The sequence below is a fragment of the Eschrichtius robustus genome, chromosome 14, assembly GCF_028021215.1.
Source record: "Eschrichtius robustus isolate mEscRob2 chromosome 14, mEscRob2.pri, whole genome shotgun sequence".
NCBI lineage: Eukaryota > Metazoa > Chordata > Mammalia > Artiodactyla > Eschrichtiidae > Eschrichtius > Eschrichtius robustus.
Window position 1 is genome coordinate 27,663,346 of NC_090837.1, and position 23,473 is coordinate 27,686,818.

General features: G+C 52.8%; 1 protein-coding gene across 5 annotated transcripts in view; it reads right to left on the bottom strand.

Annotated features, from left to right (window-relative positions):
• The window catches only part of HIRA (histone cell cycle regulator), a 74,433-nt gene that overhangs the window by 47,697 nt on the left and 3,263 nt on the right, over positions 1-23,473 (bottom strand). For 2 of the 5 annotated variants that reach the window (XM_068563373.1, XM_068563372.1), the window contains exons 2-7: positions 10,647-10,709; positions 9,312-9,422; positions 8,020-8,110; positions 6,716-6,810; positions 1,620-1,715; positions 446-606 (exon numbers count right to left, since the gene is read on the bottom strand). In XM_068563373.1, the coding sequence (XP_068419474.1) occupies positions 446-606; positions 1,620-1,715; positions 6,716-6,810; positions 8,020-8,110; positions 9,312-9,422; positions 10,647-10,709 (617 nt within the window). Of the gene's footprint in view, positions 1-445; positions 607-1,619; positions 1,716-3,168; positions 3,384-3,750; positions 4,106-6,449; positions 6,518-6,715; positions 6,811-8,019; positions 8,111-9,103; positions 9,237-9,311; positions 9,423-10,646; positions 10,710-23,473 lie in introns of those variants that run through there. The other 3 variants (XM_068563374.1, XM_068563375.1, XM_068563376.1) reach the window with 3 other exon arrangements.

Sequence of the window (23,473 nt, forward strand, 5' to 3'; positions counted from 1 at the left end):
TGAATAATGGCGACCTTGAGCTCTGGTCCCACATGAAATCAGAACTCAAATGAGGGAAGAGGTGGTAAAATACTACACAAGCCAGTGCAGTCCAACCTCCAGATGTTTTGCAAACTGGACTGTTAACGCCTTCCACAGGAGCTGGCCGGCCTGCAGAGCGAAGGTCAGCAAGCACGGCCCAGAGCCCTCAGGAAGACGCAAGAGCCTCCTCCACCCCCCACGTCCCCCACACCCCAAGGGGCAGCGTGCTGTAAACTCTTCAGCTTTAACACCTACAAGCCTTTTCACTACAAAGGTGGACGTTTAATAGCTTCTGAGAAGTGAACGATTTTCATCACCCGACTCTGGGCTCCCTGACTATGTCTGGACCCCAGGCAGCCCCTGCTCTGTGTGGGAGGCGTGGGGGGGGGTGGTGCGGCGGCGGGGGGCCTGCCAGGGCTCTTACCTCATCGAAAGGCTTGGTGATGCTGGTCTCTAACTGCCAGTCCAGCGTCCTCCACACCTTCAGGCTGCGGTCGTCGGCTTGAGAGGCAATGTATTTACCAACAGGGTCCCAAGTCAGGCCCTTCACCAGGCCAGAATGGCCTCTCAGAGTAGCTAGGATTTCTGTGAGGACAAATAAGTGAGGTTGGAAAGGCGTTACCAAGGGGAAAACAGTGACTCTGTCTAGAAACGGGCCACGGGTCGGCCGGCCAAGAGAAGGGGCTTCAGGAGTCGCCCTGGCCAGCCCCACCCCTGGGCACAAGCAGAAGTCTGTTCTCACCCAGGAGGTGGGCACCACCCATTTCCCTCCAGCCAAGCTGACACGTATGGGTTGAGGCTGCACGTGCCCTCAGAGGGGCAGGTGGCCAGGGCCAGAGCTGAAATGCGCTGCCTCACCTTGCCGGCAGCCGCAGCCCTGCCCACGGTTTCCTTTCTGGACAGGAGCCCGTGCCCATCCAAGCCCTCCTGATGTGACCCTCCCTGAGGGACCGGGCCCTGTACTGAGTGAGTCCTCTGCTCGTCATCACTGAGGACAAAGGGGAGGGAGCTTGAACCCCAGAGAGCTGTAAGCTGAATGCCACCCCAGCCACGGTGGCTGGGCCGAGTCCCCACACACGGTGGAAGCTTATGAAGAGAGCAAGTGACCGGGACCTGAGCCTATGAGAAGAACACGCTCCCGTCACCAAGCAGGGACTAGAAGCATCTCACTGGCTGCAAACCGCAGTACCATCCCAGGCTCTGCCATCGGTAGGGACTTCAAACACGTCAATAGAAAAACTGATCTGCAAAACTGGATCTATTAGCCTGCTCATGCTCAAGGGCGTCACAGAGGAGACGGCTACTGGGCTGAGGCCAGAGCCCGGGGTGGGAGGGCGCACCCTCGAGGGCAGCTGGCCGGGCTCCCAGTGCCAGGGGTCCATCCGCACATCCTGCAGCAGGGACACCCATGCCGGCACTTGGTTACTACTATTTTTCTTTAATGTAAACTTCTCTTTAAACCTTAAATGTGATTGATAAAGAAGACCTGGGTTACTGACAAGACAGGCTGGCTGCCACCAGCCGAGGAGACCCAGCCCACCCATTCCAGACACCGCCGGGCAGCCCCACGGACAGGCCGCCTGGGCAGAGGTGCGGACCTGGGAACTTCATTGCGTTCCAGATGACCACGGTGTTGTCCACGCTGCACGAGGCCAGCCAGGCATCATGGGGGGACCACGCTACGTCCATCACATCTGGAAGACAATGGCCAGTGGTGAGTCTCTTACCTGGTGGTGGACATGGACACGGCGCAGCTCCACCCTGCCAGCTGGCCAGTCAGCAGCCCCTCGGCGTTCCCACACCTGAGGAGACTTGACCTGGGACCATCATAACTAGACTTTTCCAAACCAACCTGAAGAACTTCCCCACTAAGGTTCTGCAATCAGTCCTGAGATCTGAAGCATCTAACGGCCCCACCCCACTCCCTTCTGACAAAGCACTGAGGGCCTGGCCAAGAGCGTGGCACCCGTGCCACTGCATGGCTGGGTCTGCAGCCCTCGGGCCGGCTGAGCCGCCTTCTCCAACCCTAACCCGGCTTCATCAGAGCACAGCGTGACAGCCAAGGTCTCCCTGGTTTCTCCAACCTCAGTGCCTGGTGCGGCACCAGGAGTGCGGAGGGATGGCTGGTGAGGTGAAGAAACAGAAAGAGCAGCCAGTCAGGAGCCACCTAGTCCTTTCCTCACAGGATGATTTAAATCTTCAGAGTCAGCTCGACAAGACCGCCCACGCGGGCAGCACCGTGATCTCCCGTGTGTGTGCCGGCGCTAAGCATGAACCCGGGCCCCGCTGTCCTGCTCCGCGTTGTGTGGCTGAGGGCACTCAAGACCCGGAACAGACCTAACTCAGCAGCGGACTTGGACCAGGTTCCAGTTCCTCATGCCCACGAGCACACGTGCCATCATTCTGCACACCCTGGGGCGTTTCTTTGAGACGGATGCCCCACCGTGGGAACCTGGGCGGAGCACCTGGGCATTTTCATGAGTCTGGATTCTTCACATTTCTACTAGCAGAATGTCCTTTTCAAAAGTCCCTTTTTAGCTTGAGGATTATGATTTTTTCCCCTTCTAACTTATTGAGTACATTTTTATGTTTGAAGTTCCACTTTAATTCGCAAAGCGAAGACTGTGCACATTGGTGTGTCTGAAGCTGTCTTCAGGGACTCCTCTGTTCCTACCCCGTCTGTTAGGAGGTGATTTATGCTGGTGGGTCTAACGAGAATGCAGTGTCTGCTAAAGGAGGCACAGGAACCTCTTCTGGGGCCCAGAGCGTGGGTGGGATTGGGGGGCAGTCATGCATACCACAGACCCCCCTGTGCTTCCTGAGTCCTAGAGCAGAGACATGCTCACCTGGGACTCCAGAAAGGAGACCGGTTTTCTTAGCAATTTCCATGGACTATGGACAATACAGGCCTTAGCTGCAAATTCCATCAGCTTACCTTCCTATGCTGTAGAAGGTTTATGTAGTAAAGTCAGTTATTCTCCTTTGTTGTATATTTTAAAATGATTTCTCTTATTGTTAACTTTGAAAAAATATTCCCTCTGCTGGAGGTCTAATAAATATTCAATTCTGTTTTCTCTTGCTTTATTTAGAATGTTTCTTTAATACCTGGAATTTATCATGCTGTCTTTAGCTAAGGCTCTACATTACCTTCCTTTCACCCACGAACTGCTGAATGGCTGGTTACCCCGTCATGTGTGGGGAACGAATCTTTCCTTCTGTTATCGGTCATCGGTGCCACCTTCACAGCACACCAAGTTGTCAGGAGCACTGTAGCCTCCTTCAATGTTGTTAACTTTGTTTGAATGAGTTCTCCCACGTCCTGACTCATCCTTCCAGACGCCCTTTGGAGTCACTGCCGAGTTCTGCAGTAAATCCACACATGTGACATGACCTCCTCCCCAAACCCCAAGTTTTGGAGCTTCTGTCTTCAGACCATACAACGCCCATTCCTTCTCGCCACAGCTCTACACACATCTGAGACCCTCCCTGTCCTTGAAGATATAAGTTTCTGGTCACTGTCGTTCCCGCCAACTCTCCAGCATCATTCTTGGTGATTCCAAGAGGATGATTTTTCTAACACCCTTAAAGTCCTTCACCTACTCCAATGACCTTGGCTCCTGGCCTCAGCCATCATTCCCACAGTCATGCCCAGAGACCCTCCCTGACAGAGCACTGTGACCCCTCCCTGGTCTTACTGCCCCCCTCCCCGCCGCCACGTCCCCCGCTCACTCTCCGATGGGTCTTCCAGCCGCTATAGCCCTTCCGTCTCCTCATCGGGCCTGGAGTCCATCCTCCCCTCAGCTCTTCTGCTGTCTTTCTTTGCAGGCGCCTGACAAGACCAGCTGGGTTCCGTCCAGCTCTCTCCCCCAGTCTTTCCTGAGCGCCCGTCAATTAGGTCTTTACCCGGCTTCACCAACAGGAACCACGCTTGCCAAGGCCACCGGCGGCTTCCATGCCATCCAGTCCAGCGGCCGATCCTCGGTGCTCACTCGACCGTGAGGCAATGTGGGGCACGCTGCTTGCTCTTGCCTCCTTCAAACGTTCTCTCCACCACCTTCACTGGTTCCCCGGCTCAGCCGCACCCCAGGCTCCTCCCCTGTGCTCCAGGCTCACCCCCCAACAGCCAGCCTGCAGGTCCACTCACCCTGCTGCCAGGCACTGCGGACCCAACATGTCCACTTGCCCCCACACCCCCTCCCACCTCAAGTGAGGCACCTGCATCCCTCCCGCTGCTCAGGCCACAGTCTGGGAAGCTGTCCCACCTCCTCTGGGGCCTCACCTCACTTCCCGCCCGAGGGAGTCTGTGTGACCACCTGCCCTGACTTCCACCATGACGACCCATAGCCCCCAACAGGCTCTCTCCTAGATCACATCACATCACTGGTCTCCCCAGTGCAGCCTCGGCCCCCCACCATATGCGCTCCATACTGCTGCCCAGGCCTCCACACTGCTCTGCCTCACTCAGAGGAGAGCCCCTCCCGGCCCCCTCCCCTCTGCACTCCCCCTACCCTGGTCCCAAGCCCACGTCTACACCCCATCTGCTGCCCCGGTTGCTCCCTCCACTTGGATAGCTCTCTGCAGGTCCACACAGTTGTCCCCTCATCGCCATCTGCTCAACCCCTGGATGCCACCTTCTCAGTGAGACCCTCCTTGGGAATCTGAGTAAAACTGCACTTATCTCTTTCTATCATTACATATTCCAATTGGCTATGACTAGTGAAAGACAGATAATTAAAAATCTTCTTATATGAGGCCAATTCAATGACATATTATTATTAGTCTGAAGTGCTTTTCAATGCTTTATAAGTCCTAAAAGCTTTATTCCTCATATCATCTCATTTTTCTATTGTTTTCCAGTTTGTCAACCTTCTTCTTCTTTTTCTTTTCTCTCTTTTTTTGGCCACGCCACGTGGCTTGTGGGATCCTTGTTCCCTGACCAGGGATTCAACCTGGGCCCCGGCAGTGAGAGTGCTGAGTCCTAACCACTGGACCGCCAGGGAATTCCCTGTCTACCTTCTTCTGATTCTGCTTAACTGTACTGCAGAAATTCCAAAATAACAAATGAGGTGATAGCACCCATGTTTGTCTTTTCTCGGTATCAACGGGAAGATGGTTCAACTGTGAACTATAATATGTGCCCGTGGTTTGAAAGACACAGGGCTCTATCATGGTAGGGAAACAGCTTTCTATGGCCATTAAAAAAAACTGTTTTTATTAGCAATTGATGGTGCTACCAGGACCACTGCAAAAGGAGTGGCAGGTATCCCCACTGAAGGTGGGCACCCCTACCTGCCTGGTCGAGGAGAGCCCTGGGATGGTGGGCCAGGAGGGAGGGCGAGGTTATGGCTCAGTCCAAGTCTCAGGTTAGGGGCCCCATGAAAGTCGTCACTCAGGCCCCACTCCACTTGGATAACCTCATGGACACCTTGTCCAAGTTCCAGAGAAGCCCAACTAGACTCCACTGTGAGCACCTGCCAGCAAGTTAGGGTAAGTTACACATTTTTACTGTTATCAAAGATAACACAATGTTACACTATCAGCTTTCAAAGATGTGGACTCAATCTGTGGTCTCTAAGAGGTGGGTCTGTTCACCTTTAAAGTGTCGTCTGCAGAGTGTGTGTTGAGCACAGACTGCAATGGACCATAGCTGATTCTCTCCTGCCCCATCTCCGCCCCCCCAGCCCCCGAGCTGCAGGCTCAATTCCAACCAGCTCCGGACACCCCCCACCCCTAACCCCCAAACCCAGCACATCCTGCACTGAACTGGCATCCGGCCCCATAAACCCATGGTCGTATGGTCTCAGCAGAGGATACCGCTGGCTCCCCAGGCACCCAGCTAGGGGTCTCCCTCACACCTCCCTTCGCTCAGCCCTTCGAAGTCCCCAGGTCAGTCTCCTCCTCTCTCTCTCAGTGATCACAAGCCTAGGTTGGGCCCTTGCAGCTTTCATCTGAGCCCCTGAAACTGCCTTCTTTTCCACAGGGCTGTTAGATGATCCCCCTTTCAGGCCTCCACGACAAAGGGCACCCTCGTTAGCAGAAGTGCAAGCCTTCCATGACCTGGCCCCACACACTCAGCCAGCCCCACCCCGCGCCACTTGCTGCCGTGCAGTACACGTCCAGCGGGGTGAGATGCTGCCAGCTCACCACTGGCACCAAGCCTTTCTGGCTTTTGCTGGCCTCTGCCTGGCACACCCTCCTAGCTATTCCCAGCTAGACCGCAGGTTCTCCGAGGAAGACTGAATTGCACTGACTCTGGTATCCCTGGCATCTGACTAAGTGCTGTCAACTTCAGTCCAAATCTGAAAAATGAGTTTCTTTCCATACCAAGCCTATTTAAAACACTTTGCAAACACTCTCAAAGTCAAGTAAAAAGCTTTCCAGTGGGCCCCCGTGTGCGGGTTTCTGTGGAATAAAGAAAGTGCGCTTACGGACTTAGCGATCCACTGATGGAGGTAGTGACTCAGTTCCCAGGATAAACAGCGGAACGTGGGGAGTTCTACATTAAAGATATAAACATACAGCCCATGAGGGCAGGAGTGGGGACACTGACGCAGCTGGAGGCAGGCAGCGGGGAGGGGAGGGGTGGCCCAGACACAGGGCTGCTCTAAGGACCCACAGTCCACAGGGGCCGTGGAGGTGCCGCTGCTGCTCTCGGCCACCGCCGGGGCGCCCACCCCACGGGCAGCCCACTCACCGCCTGAGTGACTCCGCAGGATGGAGACACATCGCCACTGCTCCACGTTGGCAAGCTTGCCACTGGAGCCGAACACGGTGCTGGGGCCGATGTACCTGTGTGAGAGAGGAGTCAGAAGGGCACCCGGGGACTTTCGGGCATCGCAGAGACAAAGCAGACAGACAGCGGCTGGCGAGTGCCAAACGGGTGAACAATGGGGGCTGATTGGGCAAATTATGATCTGTTCACTGGATGGAACGCTACACGGCCTACACCAATCTTGGGAAAATGTCCATGGGATAGAATTAAGTGAAGGCAACAGGTCCCAGAATGTCATATACAACATGCTACCACACGTCACCTATGCTGGAAAATGGACCAGAAGGACACACATGAAAAACACAAAAATATTAACTGTGGCTTCCTTTAGATGGTGGGATTATGATTTTTTCTCTTCAATTTTCCAAATTGTATACTAAGTATGTTATTTATGTTGGCTAAAGCAGCAGAATCAACACTATTTTTCAAGCCCTCCTGTAAGGACTTGAACGCCTCTGCCTTAACACCGGGGCAGGGAAAGCACTGGAACTGGGGTGCTCGCTCCTGGCCCTTGAGCAGTCACGGAGCCCTGCAGACATGGCGCCAACACCTCGGACCCCCAGAGGCTCTGTTAACACCCTTCGCTCCTGTAGAATTCTTCCAAACCTACAGGAAGGGCTTGCAGAGGCAGCTGGCTGGGCCGAAGGAGACTGTGCCTCTGCTCGCCAAGCCACAGCCTTGGGGACACTCTGGCTGAGCAGGAGGGTGGGGTCTGGTCCCCAGCCTGGCTGGCCCCAAAGGCCCAGGACCCACCCTAGGAGACTCCAGGAGATGGTTAGTTCATTGCGGGTGCAGAGCAGGGGCTTTCGGGGAAGGCGGGGCTCCTGGGAGCCCCAGGTAAGGCTGACAGAGAACGAGGTGAATGGCAAGAGGGCAGGCTCTGGATCCCCCACCCCAGATCCCATCAGAGCAACTTGTGTGTTAGGAAATTTCACTTGAAGGACAAAACAAATGAAGCCATCAATGTCAGCCCTGGAAGGGACGAGCCCTTCTTTTTCAGGTGAAACCCTGCAGCCCTGTGAGGAGCACTGAGCAGGTCCACAGGCAGGTGGGTGGCCACCCACCACCCTGGTCAGGCCCCGGCTGCCCCCGCCTACATGTGCTTCCTGGACTCATCGAGTCAGAGCTCTGGAGACCTCAGTGCCAGGGTGGGGAAAGCGACTGTGATAAAGACCAGCAAAGAAGCTTCTAAAAATAAAATGTGAAGAAAAGAAAATGATGCTTACGTAGCCCGCTTCCACACCATTATCAGTTTGTCATCTCCCCCAGAAGCTAAATACATCCCACTGTTTGACCACCGCACACAGTTCACACATGCTGGGAAGAAAAAAAAATAGGGTGATGAAAATCCAGTCGCCACGCCCATTTGCTTTGTGCAGTTTGGCAAGATGCAGAGGGTTTACAAAATCTAATCTATCTGATCTACTCAAGGTACCTACTGTGTGAGAGCCCCAGAAGAACAATTCAGTTCACGCACCAACCTACTTGTGCTGTAAGAACAAATACCAGAGCAGAGCCTGGAGGGGAAACGCTACGTCATCTGAGAAGCATTAGTGCTTAATCAAACAGTCAATAGGAGAAGGCTTCTTTCCATGACAACTGGTAAGTAAATAAATCTCATTATTTCAAAAGGGTTGTCAAATAATGAGATGTATTTCTGAGTAGGGATAATTCTCAAAATGAGGGCATGTACTAAAAAGGCCAAGATGCCTTTTCCAGAACTTTCAGGGGAGCAGCTTGATAGAGCATAAAACTCTGACTTCAAGCCACCTACCAGCTCTTTTTCCAAACTTGTCAACACTGCAGGTAGACTGGTCCTGCACTTATAAACTAAGGCCAGGAGAAATCCCTGTTGGCCCTGATGGGTCAGAGCCTCTGGAGCCCCACAGCAGAAGGGACATTATCCAAGTTGTGGTCCACACGTGGCCTGCGGGCACCTTGTGTTCTGGGGTGGACGCCGCCAAGGGGCGTGTCGGGAGAGCAGGAACACATAGCACACAGGGAGGGGGCATAACTGATAGTGGAGCATCTCGGGGGGCAGCTAGGTTGGAAACCAGAGCCAGATATGGTCACCCTGATGCTCAAGGGCAGGAAACTAAGGCACTATGGCAGGAAAGGAAACTACAACACTGTCCAGTGGCCACAAGGGCCTGGCAAAGGGCCCCAAGTGACACGGCGGCCATCTGAGACATTTGGTGAGCTGTCTTTTGTGCACCCTTCCCCGGAACCCTACTGCTTCCAGGTCGCTGGCCCCAAAGCCCCATGGAATCAGGCAGTAACGACTCATGAGCAGGAAATCACCAGAGGTACCTGCAGACTGTCCAAAGATGGTTCTGTGGGCAGGCCGAATCTTCTGCTGAATAACTCACCCAGGTGTGCAGCCAACATCTGTGCCTTCAGACAGCAGGCCGAGGGGAGCTACCGCCGCACGGGCCTTATCTCTCTAATTACAAACACACGTGCTAACCTTGGGCACTGTGCCAACACGCAAAGCCTGCAAAGGGCCACCCTGTAATACCTAAGTGATTGTCCATCTGGCAAAGCATCTTGGGGACATTTTCATCCTTCTCGTCATCCTCCTGGAGGACTGGAGACATATTCCAGATTACAACCTTCCCAGAATCCTGTCCTGGAACGAAGGAGCAGAAACAACTCAATGTGTCAGGAGTGTCAATAGGAGCCTGTAACCCGCCCTCACCTAGCTGCCAGAAGTCAGGGCTGATAGATCAGCGGGATCTGAGTTACTATTATGTGTCACAGGGAAGGTGAACAAAAACAAGTGCCGCTGGGGACTGGAAGCAGTGGGCTCAGTAGGAGGCTGAGGCCAGACTGGCTCTGCACTGAACTCTGGCCTGGTCTCTAACACAGGTCCAGCAGGGGCCCCGAGGAGGTCCTCGTGCCCACCCAGAACCCAGACCCCTCATATGGAACGCAAAAAGGCTGTGCACAGGCACCCCCGCAACCTCTCCTCCCCTCTAGGTGCTGCTTGGGGTCCACTGCTGTTCCCACAGCTGACTGGACACTTTGAGAACCAAGCCTGAAACGTGCCCTCAACACAGGAAAAGGATCGATACCATCTTACCTGCCCTTTGCCATCACCTACAGATGGGAGATCAACTAAAAGAGGGCATTTGAGGTTCCTGTGGTCATAAGCAGATGTAGTACTCTGCTAAAAATATACATCTATGCATTTTAGTAATGATTACCATTACTGATAACTAAAAAAGGGCAGCCTCTCACTAACTTTCTGTTACAGAAGGCAAAAACTAGTAAATGCCTAGAAATGGACATGTCAGAATTACCATAAAGCACACTTGAAATGGCCTCTTGGTCAGTAGGTAAAAATATTTCCTCAACAGCTCCCCAGACCTCACTGTGCCAAGTTGGGCAGGAAGGTGCACCCCCTCTCGTGGACAAGGACAAAACTCCGGCCCCCCAGCTAAGTCCAGAGCTCCTGAGTGACACAGTTGAATTCTTCTGAGCCCAGAAAAATAAGCTTCATGACTACATGACTAACTTCATAATTTAGCCACCTCCTCCCTTTTTCAAGGTGAGCAAATGCTACCAGAGATCTTGCCTCTGGGGCTGGGGCTTTGTCCACAGGACCACCGGCCACTCCCCGTGCTCAGTAAGGTGGGGATGCAGACTGATTGTAATATGAGCCTAGTCAGCAGGAATCTGCTGCCAAAGTAGTTACAGAGAGTATGCCAGAGCCACAAAGGGCTTAGATGTGACCTGCTACATCCATGCTGACGAGCAGCAGGCTCTCTCCCTCCTCCCAGCTCCTGGGCATCAGGAGACATGGGGTGAGGCACAGGGCTGTGAGCGCTCCCTCCACTACCTGTGAACATACCTTGTCCTCCAGTTGCGAACTTGGTCCCGTCAGGGTGAATATCAACTGAAAAAATTGGCTTGCCTGGGAACAAAGAAAAAAAACACATAACATCTCTCTTGGCTTTTATTCATTGGAAAACAGCAGCAAGCTCAAACATTTAAAATATTGGTTATTCATGTAACATCTCTAATCACTGCTCCTAGGGAAAAAAAATAGGCTACCAATAAATCACCTGTGAGTTAGTTAAAGTATAAACTGCTAAAGACTCTCCAAGGGACATCGAATAGCTTAAAGTCTGAAAGTGGGACAAAGCGGCCTGTCACTGCGGGACTGAGCCCGCAGACCCCGGCACTCACACTGAGGTCCACCGGACGAAAGCTCGCCACCTGCCAGGTGTGCATGTTTGGAAAGATCACGAGCTACTGGGGACAAGAGCCCTGAGTCACAGGGGCTGCACCTCAGCCATCTCCCCATCCCAGGGATTTGTACTTGGCTGCAGCTGGGACACAGGTAGCCTGGCTCTTCTGCCTGGCCATCTGACAGCTGCGCAGGACCAGTGGCTGCAATGCACAGGCACCGCCTCCCTCGTCATGACCCTGCTCCCAAAAGTCCCCCCACCCCGTATGTTCTTGCTGCATTGACGTCCATGGAGAGTCGCCTTCTCGATGTCTCCTCCAGCTGAGCCTCCAGGGATGGCCCCACGATGTGGTCAATCAGACAGTCAGTCCCTGCGGGGGAAGGGCTGTGGTGCAACACGGGCCCAGTCCCTGACCAGGGGCCCATGAAGCTGGATGGCCAGCTGGGCAGACCTGGCTGGCAAAGGCACCACAGCAGACTGTGCCTGTGCCCGGTGGGTGTTTGTCCAGCTCCCTGGCCTCCTTCAGCTTCTGGCCTGGGCCTTGGAAGGGTGGCTCAGAAATATCTGCTCAGGGACAAATGAGACACTTGACAACGAACTGGACATCAGTGGTCGTAGATACAAAGGGCTGTTGCTAAGGGGTCTCTTAGTTGAGGATGCTCTCTCTGTCACCCAAGAGGTGGTGGCATGGACACTGGCACAAGGGTCACGAGCTCTGGAATCACGTAGCAGCAAGTGCGGGTTGGGCAGGGCCGGCGGTGGCTGCTTGAGAGCTGAAAGTCCTGCCAGGGCTCCCATGCGAGCACGGAAGATCAAGTGCTGGGACCAAAAGGCCAGCGTGGCCCCAGGCGGCACCCAGCTCACCCCACCTTCTTCTGGAGGGCACACCTCCACTGTCAGGCCGAGAGTGAGCTTCCACATGACCGGGGAAGTGCCCCCTCCCTCTATTGGTCATTATGTGGTCCTGCGGGAAGCAGTGGTGCAGGGCTATCAGCAAGCAGAGGCGCCAAATGCAAACGCCCTACTGCGTCTCCAGTAGCAGGGCAGTCACTCCAACAGCAAAGCCTCTACAACAGGCCCCGGTTCCTGAGCCAGAGCTCTACAGTGACAGGTCAAGTTCAGCCTGGCAGCTGCTGACCGGTCTTGAGCACACGCAGTGTGTTCAAAGCCATCCCCCACACACAGGAAACTCAGTCCCAGGCCACTGTGAGCACTTGTTCCCCGGGTACATGGGATGAGCCCCGACACAGCCGCACTCTCTCCAGCGCAGAGCAGCCGGCCTGCCAGAGATCTTCCTCTGTAGGCCAGACCCTAACAGTCCCCCCTTAACCTTCAAGAAAAGAGCCCAGAAACCATCCCCCGGGGGCCCCAGGAAGGCAGGTGCAGAGAGCAGAGGGGAGAGGACCTGAAGGGCCCACCCTCAGGCAGGCGGGGATGCCTGCGCCCCCCTGGGCCAAGTGGCTGTCACCACTGACACCAGAGTCCCACATGCACTGCTGGGAACGTGCCACCCTTTCCCACAGGCTGAGTGGCTGGAGGGAAGCCGTTGTGAAGGTGGTTTCCTGCCACCTGCGCTGTGAGAAAGAGGAAGGACGAGCGGGGCCATGGGCCCAGCCACCCAGCGCCGAGACCTGGCGGGGCCCTGCTGGACGCCAGGGGACAGGGAGCAGCTGGCACCGCTAAGGCCTCGTGAAACTCAGAAGAGCAGGCGTCTCCAGGGGCAGGGGCTGCGACCCGGCCATGCCTTCCTCCAGGGCCAGGGCCACGCGGGGGTCCGTCCGAGGGCACGCTGCCTTTCCAGGGCCAGACCTGCTGCTCCCCGGCCCCCCACTCCTCCCGGGCTTTTCTCAAACCAGCAGGCAGCATGGCCCGGGGCCTTCCCTTGCTCGTGGCCCTGGAACACCCTCATTTCACCACGAGGGGGAAACGGAGGCATGCAGAGAGGTCTAGAAAGTTGCCCAAGGCCACACAGCTGCCTGGTAGAGGCCAGGTATCTGGCCCCAAAGCCCAAGGCGTAAACTACCTGCCTGGGGGGAACCCATCCCTGTAAAGCCTAGAGGGGAGAAATGAGGGCTGGCGAGCCAGAGGGAGGGCGGGCGAGAGTGAGAGTGTGAGCGTGAGCGTGCAGGACCGGGCCTGCTGCTCCGAGCATTGCCCTGGACTCCTCGGCTCTTTGGGCCCGTGTGCACCCCGCCCCCTGAATTTGGGCTGGCCCTGGACCAGTCTTTAACTAACAGAATGTGTGGCGGGCTTGTAAGGAAGCTTCGTTCAACATCTGCCCTCTGGAGAGAGCCTGCTGCCGTGTAAGAAGTCCAACCCCGCTGAGACCACCGTGCTGAGACGAGGCCCCAGCTGGCCACACAGAGTGAGAAGTGGGCCTCAAGGCCGGGCCCCGGGGCCCCTGGTGAGCTGTTCCAGCCCCGGGCTGCTCAAGCTGCCCCAGCAGAGCCTGTGAGGAGCTGGGATGAGCTGGCCCCACCGAGCCCTGCCAAGAGCAGAATCACAAACGATAATGAAGCCGTTGTTTTAAGCCAGCAAGTTTGGGGGTGGTTTGTTATACACGAGATAACCCAAGATGCCAGTTCATTCACTGTTCTGCTTAAGCCAACCCAAGCTGGCCATTTATCATCTTAACCAAGGAAGTTCCAGCTCAGCCAGCATCAGTCTTAAGTGGCCACCAGTGAGGAGCATCCACCGGCCCCCGGGGTGCTGGTCAGCTCCTGAAGCCCGTATTCCCTCCTGGAGCACATCAAAGTCACTTGCCTACAAGACACGGGCCAGCCTGACTCCCCAAGAACACACAGAGCCCAAGGGCTCCACTGCACAGGTACCAATCACAGCCCATCCTAGGAGCTGACACTGGGCTAAGCAGACAGAAAGTAAAGATACAGAAGTCCGGCCCTGCCCAGGGAGCGCCAAAATGTAGACAACATGAACCTCACAGATAAGCCCAGTGACAGAGGTCTGCATGGGTAGGGAGCCACCTAACTCATCCTGGGGTCTTCCTGCAGAAATCACAACTGCCCCAAGTCCCCAAGGTTGAGGAGTCAGCCGAAAGAGTTGGGGAGGGGACCCCCAAGCCGAGGGGACGTGGCATGGAATCAAGAATGGGTCCGACCTGCCACTGTGCAGTGCAGCACGGGCAGAGTGGGGAGGGAGCCGTACAGATAGGCAGGGTGCCACCAAGAAGTGCAGACCTTCCCAACTGCCACCCTGGGTTAGGGGACTGCCACCCTGGGGCGGGGGCATTAGCTGTTCAGATGGAGAGGGAATTGTTAAGCTGGAGGGCAGTGGGATGGCAGAAATGGGGGGTGGAAACAGGCCTGGGCTTGGGCAATAAGCACCCACAGGTTGGATCCTCAGCCCTGCTGCTCACCAGCTCCACAGCCTCAAGTAAGTTACTTAATCTTCCTCTGCAGTTTCCTAATCTACAAAATGGGGAGGCCACAGTCACCCTGACCAGCACATTGCGAGACGGATTAAGATGCCGAGTCACATGCTTCTGAGCCCTACGTCTCACATCTGTTTCTGACATCAGGGTGCGCCCCGGTGAGGGGCGTGGCTGGCATAACTGTCTCCTTTTGCAGTGACGCACCCGTATCAGAGGACACACAGAAGTGGACCTACAGGAGGCCACTGGCATGGTGCTGGCTGTTCACCCGCTAAGGCACTGGACCTTCCAGCCCCAAGGAGAGCAGTGGCTCACATGTCCTCCTTTTTCTAAAGGGCTCTTGGCGGTGGAGCTGAGGGAAGGGATGCTGTGGCTGGACTAGTTCGAGAACTTTCCATGTGGCCCAGCACAAGGACAAAGATGAGCTCCCGACCCCCTCCAGTATTCAGCTCTTCTTTGTAGAGAGACAGAGACAAAAGTTAAATTAACACACTCCCTGGACCCTTAGAGCTGCCAGCACCCAGCACTCTCTCCCCGCCCCCCCCCCACCCCGCACTCTCTCCCCCGACACCCACCAGCCCATTCTCCTCAGCTCTGCTGCCAGGTCGCCCCTCCTTGACACCTTCGGGGACCCCTCCTCAGCACACACAGAGCACCCCGCTTCCACACTCTCCCGTCTGTGTGTGCTCATCTGAGGACTGAAGCACAGATGCTCATCATTGGGCAGAAGAGAGTGACTTACAGAAGCTGGGTTTTAGCCAAGGCACTCAGATAGAATCCTCCTCCCTGGCTTCAGGGAGCTTCCCAGAGGAGCGGAGTGCTGGCGGGGAGAAGTGGGAAGAAGCACGCAGGGCACAGACAGGCCAGCTGCCTGCTACGCAGCCAGAGGGCCTCCGGCCTTTACGCTTTGACGGCTCACGGGGCAGAGCTGACTGGAAGTCCCTTAGTGCATCGTGCTGGCGAGGAGTTTGGGGAAGGCGAGGCCTCCATTCACTGTGTGCTGTGCCCATATGGCCCAATAATACTGGTTCTAACAAATTTTGGTAAATTTGTAATTAAACGTGAAACATGGGAACATGTTTGAAACATTTATTAAGTGAAAAAGAAGTTACAAAACAATATTAAAATATAAGGTGGGTGCAAAAGACATGATCTTATGTGTAGAAAACCCTAAAGATTCCACAGAATAAACAAATTTAGTAGAGCTGAAGGATACAAAATCAACAAACATCAGCTGCATTTCTACACATTAACAGTGAAAATCCAAAAAAGAAACAAAACAATTCTATTTAAAACAGAATCAAAAAGAAAAAAATACTTAGAAGTAAACTTAACCAAGGTCAAAGACTTGTACGTGAAAACTAGAAAACAGTGCCGAGACAACCAACAGAAACACAAATAAATGGAAAAACAGCCCATCTTCATGAATCGAAGACTTAATATTGTTAAGATGTCAGTAACATCCAAAGCTGTACAGATTTAATGCAATCCCTGTCAGAACTGCAATGACTTCTTTCTTTTGGGCAAAAACAGAAAAACCCATCCTAAAATTCATATGGAATCTCAAGGGACTCCAAACAGCCAAACAAATTCTGAAAAAGAACAAAGTGGGAGGTCTTACACTTGCTGATTTCAAAATTTACTACGAAGTTATAGTAATCAAAACAGTGTGTTACTGGCATGAAGACACACAGACCAATGAAACAGAATACAGATTTTCAAAAAGGCTGCCAAGGCCATTCAATACAGCAAAGGACAGTCTCTTCAACAAGTGGTTCAAGGAAAACTGAATATCCACATGCAGCAGAATGAGACTGGACCCTTACCTAACACCATCTACAAAAATTAACTCAAAATGGATCAAAGACCCAAATGTTGAACCTAACACTATAAAAATTCTTAGAACAAAACACAGGGAAAAAGCTTCATAACATTGGATTTGGCAATGATTTTTTTAGGTATGATAGCAAAGGCACAGGCATTAAGAGAAAAAATAGACAAACTGGATTTCTTGAAAACTTTCACCCATCAAAGGATACTATCAACAGGATAAAAAGACAACCCACAGAAAATACTGGCAAATTACATTTCAGATAAGGAGTTAATGTCCAGAATACATAGAGAACTCCTAAAACTCAATACAAAAAAACAAAAAAAGAAAAGTAAAGTAAAAATAACAAGTGCTGGTGGAGATGTGGAGAAACTGGAACTCTGTACTCTGCTGGTGGGAATGAAAAATGGTGCAGCTGCTGTGGAAACCAGTATGGCAGTTCCTCAAAAAATTAAAAATAGAATTACCTGTGATCCAGCAACTCCACTTCTGGGTTTATACCCAAAGGAATTGAAAGCAGGGTCTTGAAGAGATATTTGTACACCCACATCCACAGCAGCTTTATTCACAACAGCTAAGAGGTGGAAGTAACCTCATGTCCATCGATGGATGATGGATAAGTAAAATGTGGTGTGTCCACACAATGGAATATTATTCAGCAATAAAAAGGAAAGAAATTCTGACACAAGCTACAACATGGATGAACTGTGAAGACATTATGTTAATTTGCATAAGCCAGTCACAAAAGCACAAATACTGTATGATTCCACTTATATGAAGTCCCTAGAGGAGTCAAATTCATAGAGACAGGAAGTAGATGGTGGTGCCAGGGGCTGGGGGAGGGGGAACTGGGGAGTTACTGCTTAATGGGGACAGAGTTTCAGTTTTGCATGATGAACAGGTGTGGAGATTGGCTGCACGACAATGTGAACATACAGAACACTACTGAATTATACACTTAAAAGATGGTTAAGATGGTAAATTTTATGTTACAGTTTACTTTGTCACAACTTAAAAAAATGCTAACCAAAACCAAAGCAAACCACATAAATATGTATACAAGCTGGAGGGGCGTGGGAGGGAGGTGGGTATGGTTGTAAAAGTGTTCGAACCATTTGGTCTTGACTGCTGTGGATACATGAACCCACACAGGTGCAAAGCCGTGTAGGACTCAGCAGCCACCCCACGCAGATGAACGCTACAAGTAAGAGTGGGCTCTGAGTGAGGCAGGTGGGGTCTGTCAACATCATCGTGACATCAGACTGCAGCTCTGCAAAACGTCACCCCTGGGAGAAACTGGGCAAAGTGTACAGAGGATCTCAGCTGCGTGGGAATCTACAACCACCTCAATAAGGAATAAATGCGCATACATACACATGAAGCCTGTTTTCTAAAAACTGCATATATGTCTGTGTCTGATAAAGGTAAATATCAAAACACCAGTGGCTGCCATCATGAAGTGGATGCTTTTCTCATGCAGGTGACAGTGTGCATGTCCCACAACCAGCAATCTCTCTGGAGGGAACCCTGCACCTGAGCTCTCTGCTCTCTGTGGGGCAGGAAACCCCTCCGTCCAGCTGCCCACCTGCCAGGCCTCTAGCCCTCACATCGCCACAAGCAGCTCCTGGTCTTCCCGCCCAAACCTGCCATCTCGGTCAAGGCCTCACAACAGCCACACAACTCGCGACTTCTCCGGCCTCATCTCCAGACCAGCCCCTGCCCCCACTGGTGGTCCAGCGCCCTCTTCCTCTCCACTCCCACCCAGCGCCCACCCTGGCTCTTTCCCTCCTGCCTCTGTTCCCTGCACTGAGGCCTCCCCTGACCACCCAGCTTGGCACAACAACCCCCCTAACACTGACCTACTTTCCCACTTACTGTAGGTGTCGCTTCCTTTACTGCACGTCTGTCTACTCTGCCCACCAGAATGTAAAGCCAGAGAGCTGAGTCACTTTTGTCTGCTTAGTCACGGGGTCTCCCCAGGGCAGCGGCACGCAGTAGGCACTCCATAAACACTTGATGTTGTGAAAGGCTGGGCAGAGGGCCCCAATTCTAACACACATTCCATGTCACTAGCATCCCTGTGACAGCATCCTGGGAAGGCAGGCTCCTCCTGACTGAGGGGGGGACTCATGTCGGCGAACCCCTGCAGGGGAAGCAGAGCCCTGGCTGCACAGAGCCGTCTGCAGCTGGGACCTCCACCGCTTCAACCACAACTTCTTGGTCTCCCTAAGTCAGCGCCACTGCAGGGACACCTCAGGTGTCAGGTGCCTGAGATGTTCAAAACAGAGCACAGGAAGGAAGCTGGAGCAACCGTTGTTGGGTTGGGTGTTTTTTTTTTGCGGGGGTGGGGCATGAACTAGAGTTGAAGAAAGTGCAGGTATATCATTTACAGACCTTCGTCACGTCTCCTGCAGCATTTGCCAACACACAATCAAGAAAGCTTGGGTGTTTCTTCATACTCTTTTCTCCTCTAATTTTACAGAGCAGAGATATTCCTTAAAAGGTATCTGCAAGATGAATTTCTATAAATAGAATCATCCCTCCTTATCTAGATCCATTAGAAAATTAAGAGCAGTTAAGAACAACTTTCCAGCTTCCCTGCTGGTGGAGTGGTTAAGAATCCGCCTGCCAATGCAGGGGACACAGGTTCGAGCCCTGGTCCGGGAAGATTCCACATGCCACGGAGCAACTAAGCCCGCGAGTCACAACTACTGAAGCCCGCACGCCTAGAGCCCGTGCTCCGCAAAAAGAGAAGCCACTGCAATGAGAAGCTCGTGCACCACAATGAAGAGTAGTCCCTGATCGCCACAACTGGAGAGAGCCCGCGCGCAGCAACGAAGACCCAACACAGTCAAAAATAAAATAAATAAAAAAAAAAAAAAAAAAAAGAACAACTTTCCCACAGAGGAGAAAGTTTGTTTAACAACAACCACAACTAAGAAAATAACACTATAGTTAATAATACTGTATTGCATATTTGAAAGTTGCTAAGAGAATAAATCTTAAAAGTTCTCATCAAGAAAAAATAATTCTTTAACTATGTGAGGTGACAGATGTTGACTTATTACGGTGATCATTTTGCAATACGAACAAATATTGAATCATTATGTTGTACACCTGAAACTAATTAATGTACGTCAATTTAAAAAAAAAAAAGAAAAAAAATAACAACCCTACAATATTATTTAAGTGGAAAATGCATGGTAACACTTCAGCTGTCTGAAGGGAGGCTACTCAATAAAAACACTGGATCTACTATGATATCGGGCATTTGGCTAAGATCTTGTACAACCCAGGTACCTTTATAATGTGGTATACACACTAAATAAAATGTGTGTGTTTTTAAAAAGCACTGTTACCCAGTTATTTTTTCCAAATGGTCTGAAAGACCATATTAAAAAGTTTTAACAATGTGTTCTCCTTTTTGTATTTTCTAACTTTTCCTAAATTGAACAGGCATTACTTTTATAAGAAAAATTACTTTACATTTTCCACATTACAAGCATGAAGTCACAAAGTGCTCCATTATCCAGATCCTCACACACCATTAATGTACCCTAGAGCAATCAGATTGGCAATGGACACAGCCAAAAATAAAGCAGCCGTCCTGTTCCTCAATAGCAGCTCCAGCTCAGAGCCCTGGTGCTTCAGGAGGAGGCTGAGGCCCCTCAGCACATAGGCGCTTCGGGAAGGCCTCTCGCGGGGCCTGGGCTTGGTCACCCCATGTCACTGAACCTGGCTCCTCCTCCCCATCTGCTCCTTCACAGTCTTACTGATCCCACGGGCTCCCCTTCCCCCCCATCTCACACTCCACATTCGACCTGGTGACTACATTCACTACTGTAACTCTAATTTTCTGGGGAAGTGCAAACATTCTGTATCTTGAGTGGGAACAGGTTACAGAGTGTACCTGTTTGTCAAAACTCACGTCTGTGTGTTTCACTATGTAAATTATACTTCAACACCAACATGTGTGTGTGTTTACGTATACCCCCCCGCCACACACACACTCACTGCACCACCAATGCCCTGGCCACCTCTGGATCACTGCCACAGCCTCTTCCCAGGTCCCCCAGCTCCCGCCCTTGCCCCCATGCCCACTGGCCGGCCGAGTCCCAGTGCAGTGGCCAGCAAGATCTCTAAGAGCACGCCAGGCGTGGGACTCCTCTACTCGAGCCGCATGGAGGGCCCGTGCACGCGGGTCCTCCAGCCAGTTCACTGCTCACTTGGCCTCACCTCCTGCTGCTCATGCCTCCCGGTGTTGCTCCCACATCCTTGCTCTTCCTCAGACCCACCAGGCAAGCTTGCTCTGGCCATTCTTGCTGCCTGAAATGCTCCTCCCACAGAGGGCCGCCTTCCTCACCTCCATCAGGCCTAGGAGGTTGCCATGATGACCTGTCCAGGTGCCCTCCCTCCAGGAATGAAACACGCCACCCCCCCCCCCAGCTGTGGGAGTGTTTACAGCCTGTGACAGCTCCTTAGCAGAAGAACTGCTTCGACCAAGATCAGGCCTCCTGGCGGGGACAGCCTGTGCCCGATGACTGTGGACGTGAGAGTATAAAGGCCTGAGCCCCTCATCCCAATTCGGGACAACTCTGAAGGGCTCACCCAGCCCTCCAGCAGAGCCAGTTGCAGCTTCTGTGGTACCTGCATTACCGACCAGCTCCTACCTGTCCAGCCCTGCTTCCCTCATGCCCCGCAGGCGGGGAGTCCAAGAGCACCCCAGGTATGTCTTGGGCACACACACATCCAGCTCACCACCTGCTTCCTGAAACAAGGTCTCTGCTCACATGTTACCTTCTCACTCAGGCTTCCCCAAAGAACCTTATTTAAACTCCTCCCACCCTACCCCTACCCCAGGGCTTTCTCCCGCACTCACCCGCCTACCACTCTCGTTTATGAGGCCTGCCCTCTGTCACCTCAGTAAGCTCCCCTCCTGCATCTCCTTTTCTCCTTACAGAAACTCACTGTCTCAGTTCCCATCTGTCAACTGTACTGTCAGGGATGTTTTCTTTCTGCAGCAAGTCATAGAGAATTTCAAGGGTAACCTACTAAGTTACGTGACAAGTCCTGAGAAGGGTTGGCTTCAAGGTTCATTCATAGCAGCGTAAGCAGCCACTCCTTCCACCTTCCCCTCCTGTCATCCTCGGTGCGAGCCCCGTCCTCAGGGTCACAGGCTGGCTCCCATACACAGACGCAGTAAAGTCCAGGAGAAAAGAGACGGGCCTCGCAAGCATCTCTTCTTACCTGATTATTCCCCAGAAACCCCGAGCAGACATCCCCTCCCAGTCCTACTGGCTAGAGTGGCATCACACAGCTGTTCCCCAACGAGGCCTGGGCACTCACCCACACTCCAGCTCAGGGCTATCAAGACCCTGAAGAAGAGGGCAGACAAGAGGAAAATCCTGGGGTTCTGATGGGAAGGAAGAAGTGGGTGGGCGTCCAGTGTCCACGACACGCCCTCCCTGCTCTTTAATGACGTGGACAAACCGATGGCCTGCTCCCGCCTCCAGGTGTTGCTGCTCGTCTCGGCAGGATAAAATGTGCTTGCATCAATGTATGGTCCCCAGGGTTCATTCCAGACCCATGTTTCATGAGCCAGACACCTCTGCAGTCCACAGGCAAACACCCTGGATGAACAGGGTGGCCTCGTACCTCTGGGGAAAAGGAGGGGTCAAGGCAGGCAGCAGGTCCCCTCCATGGCCAAGGCCAGGAACTGCCCAGAGGTCCCACCCAGCTGTGTAACTACAATTTGACTCATAAGGTGAAAATATCTTTTTAACCACTCCTTAAATTAAAAGAAATATTTAAGAAAACCTCATTTCCTAGCCCTCATCTCTACTCTGTTCTCAGCGTACTAAAGAAATCAACCCTGAGCATCTCCAAACTACACAGCTACCTGCCTCTACCCCATGTGCACCTCTACCACTGACCTCCCTGCCTCCGTCAGGGCCTCTCACCCAGGCCCAGGGAATGCCTACCAGCTCCTCTGGGGCCTTCCAACCACATCCAGCCTCCTCAGAAACGCCCCATGCTCCCCTCTCGCAACCCCCAGAAGGAGTCCAAGCTTCTAGGCAGGTGCTCATGGCTCTGCCCTGCAGCCCCACCTGCCATCACCCGCGCAGTCTCTGTGCTAACATGCTCCACGCGCCAGCCCTCCCTGGGCCTCCACTCCTGATGCTCCCACAGCAGCGGTGCCTCCTCTGCCTCACGGTCCTCCTGTGGTCCAGACTCAGACCAAGGGCACGGCGCACCCACAGACCACGCCCTCCTCCCCAGGCTACCGTCTGCCCTGCATTCTAGAATGTGGTCTGTTCCCCTCTCCCACCTGGCGCAGTTTTCCGTGCACAGGGAGAGTCTTTTTACCTCTGATCCCCACAGAACTTCTCTCCAGAAGGGTTCAAAGTTCAGTGCATAAATCAGTGTAAATCCCACAAGTGTATTATCTAAGGCAAAATTCCACCCAGTTTTCTTCCGAATCCTCTTCAGATGTATTCTGCTTATTTTAAAAAATCACTCTACTGTCTTCAGGTGTTAAGTCAGTGTGACACTGTGAAGAGAGCATGCATTTCCTGAGCCTTCGCAGGTGAGCAGGGAGCAGCCAAGGCAGCTGTTACCCGCTTCACTTAACAGACCAGGATAAGAGACGTAAAGAACCTTCTGTAACACACTTTGGTGAGAAGCAGAGCACAGAGACTCAAGAACAGGACTATCTGACTCCAAAATAATAGGCAAATTCCTTGTCCTCAAGAAGCTTACAATCTAGTTGGATGGATGAAAAGGCCAAATAACGATATAAAGGTACTCTCACCTAGAGCAGTTTCCCAGCCTCAGCACTATGGACGTTGGGCCAGGTGACTTGCAGAGGAGCGTCCAAGAGGCCGCAGAGCATTCTAGTTCAGTGGCATCCTGTTCTCCACCCACACTCCACCCCCTCCAGCTGCGAAAACCAAAAATGTCTCCAGACTCTGGCCTGTTTGAGAAGCCCTGATCTGGGCCAACTGCACAGGTTACCTGAATGACCAGGGCAGTCACAAAACGTCACTGCTGGGATCCCTCCTGGCCTGTTCTCAAAGCAGCTGTGCAGAGCCTTTCCACACCCAGGCCAGCTTCATTACTGGGTCATCCTTCCTCGAATTTCCCCTTCAAACTGACATTCATTTTCTCTCAGATGCAGGACATGCCTCAGTAGAATGTCTTAAATCCTTTGTGGAATGAGAAGAGGTAGGGAAAAGAATCCAATCATAGAACAAGAGAAAAAACTC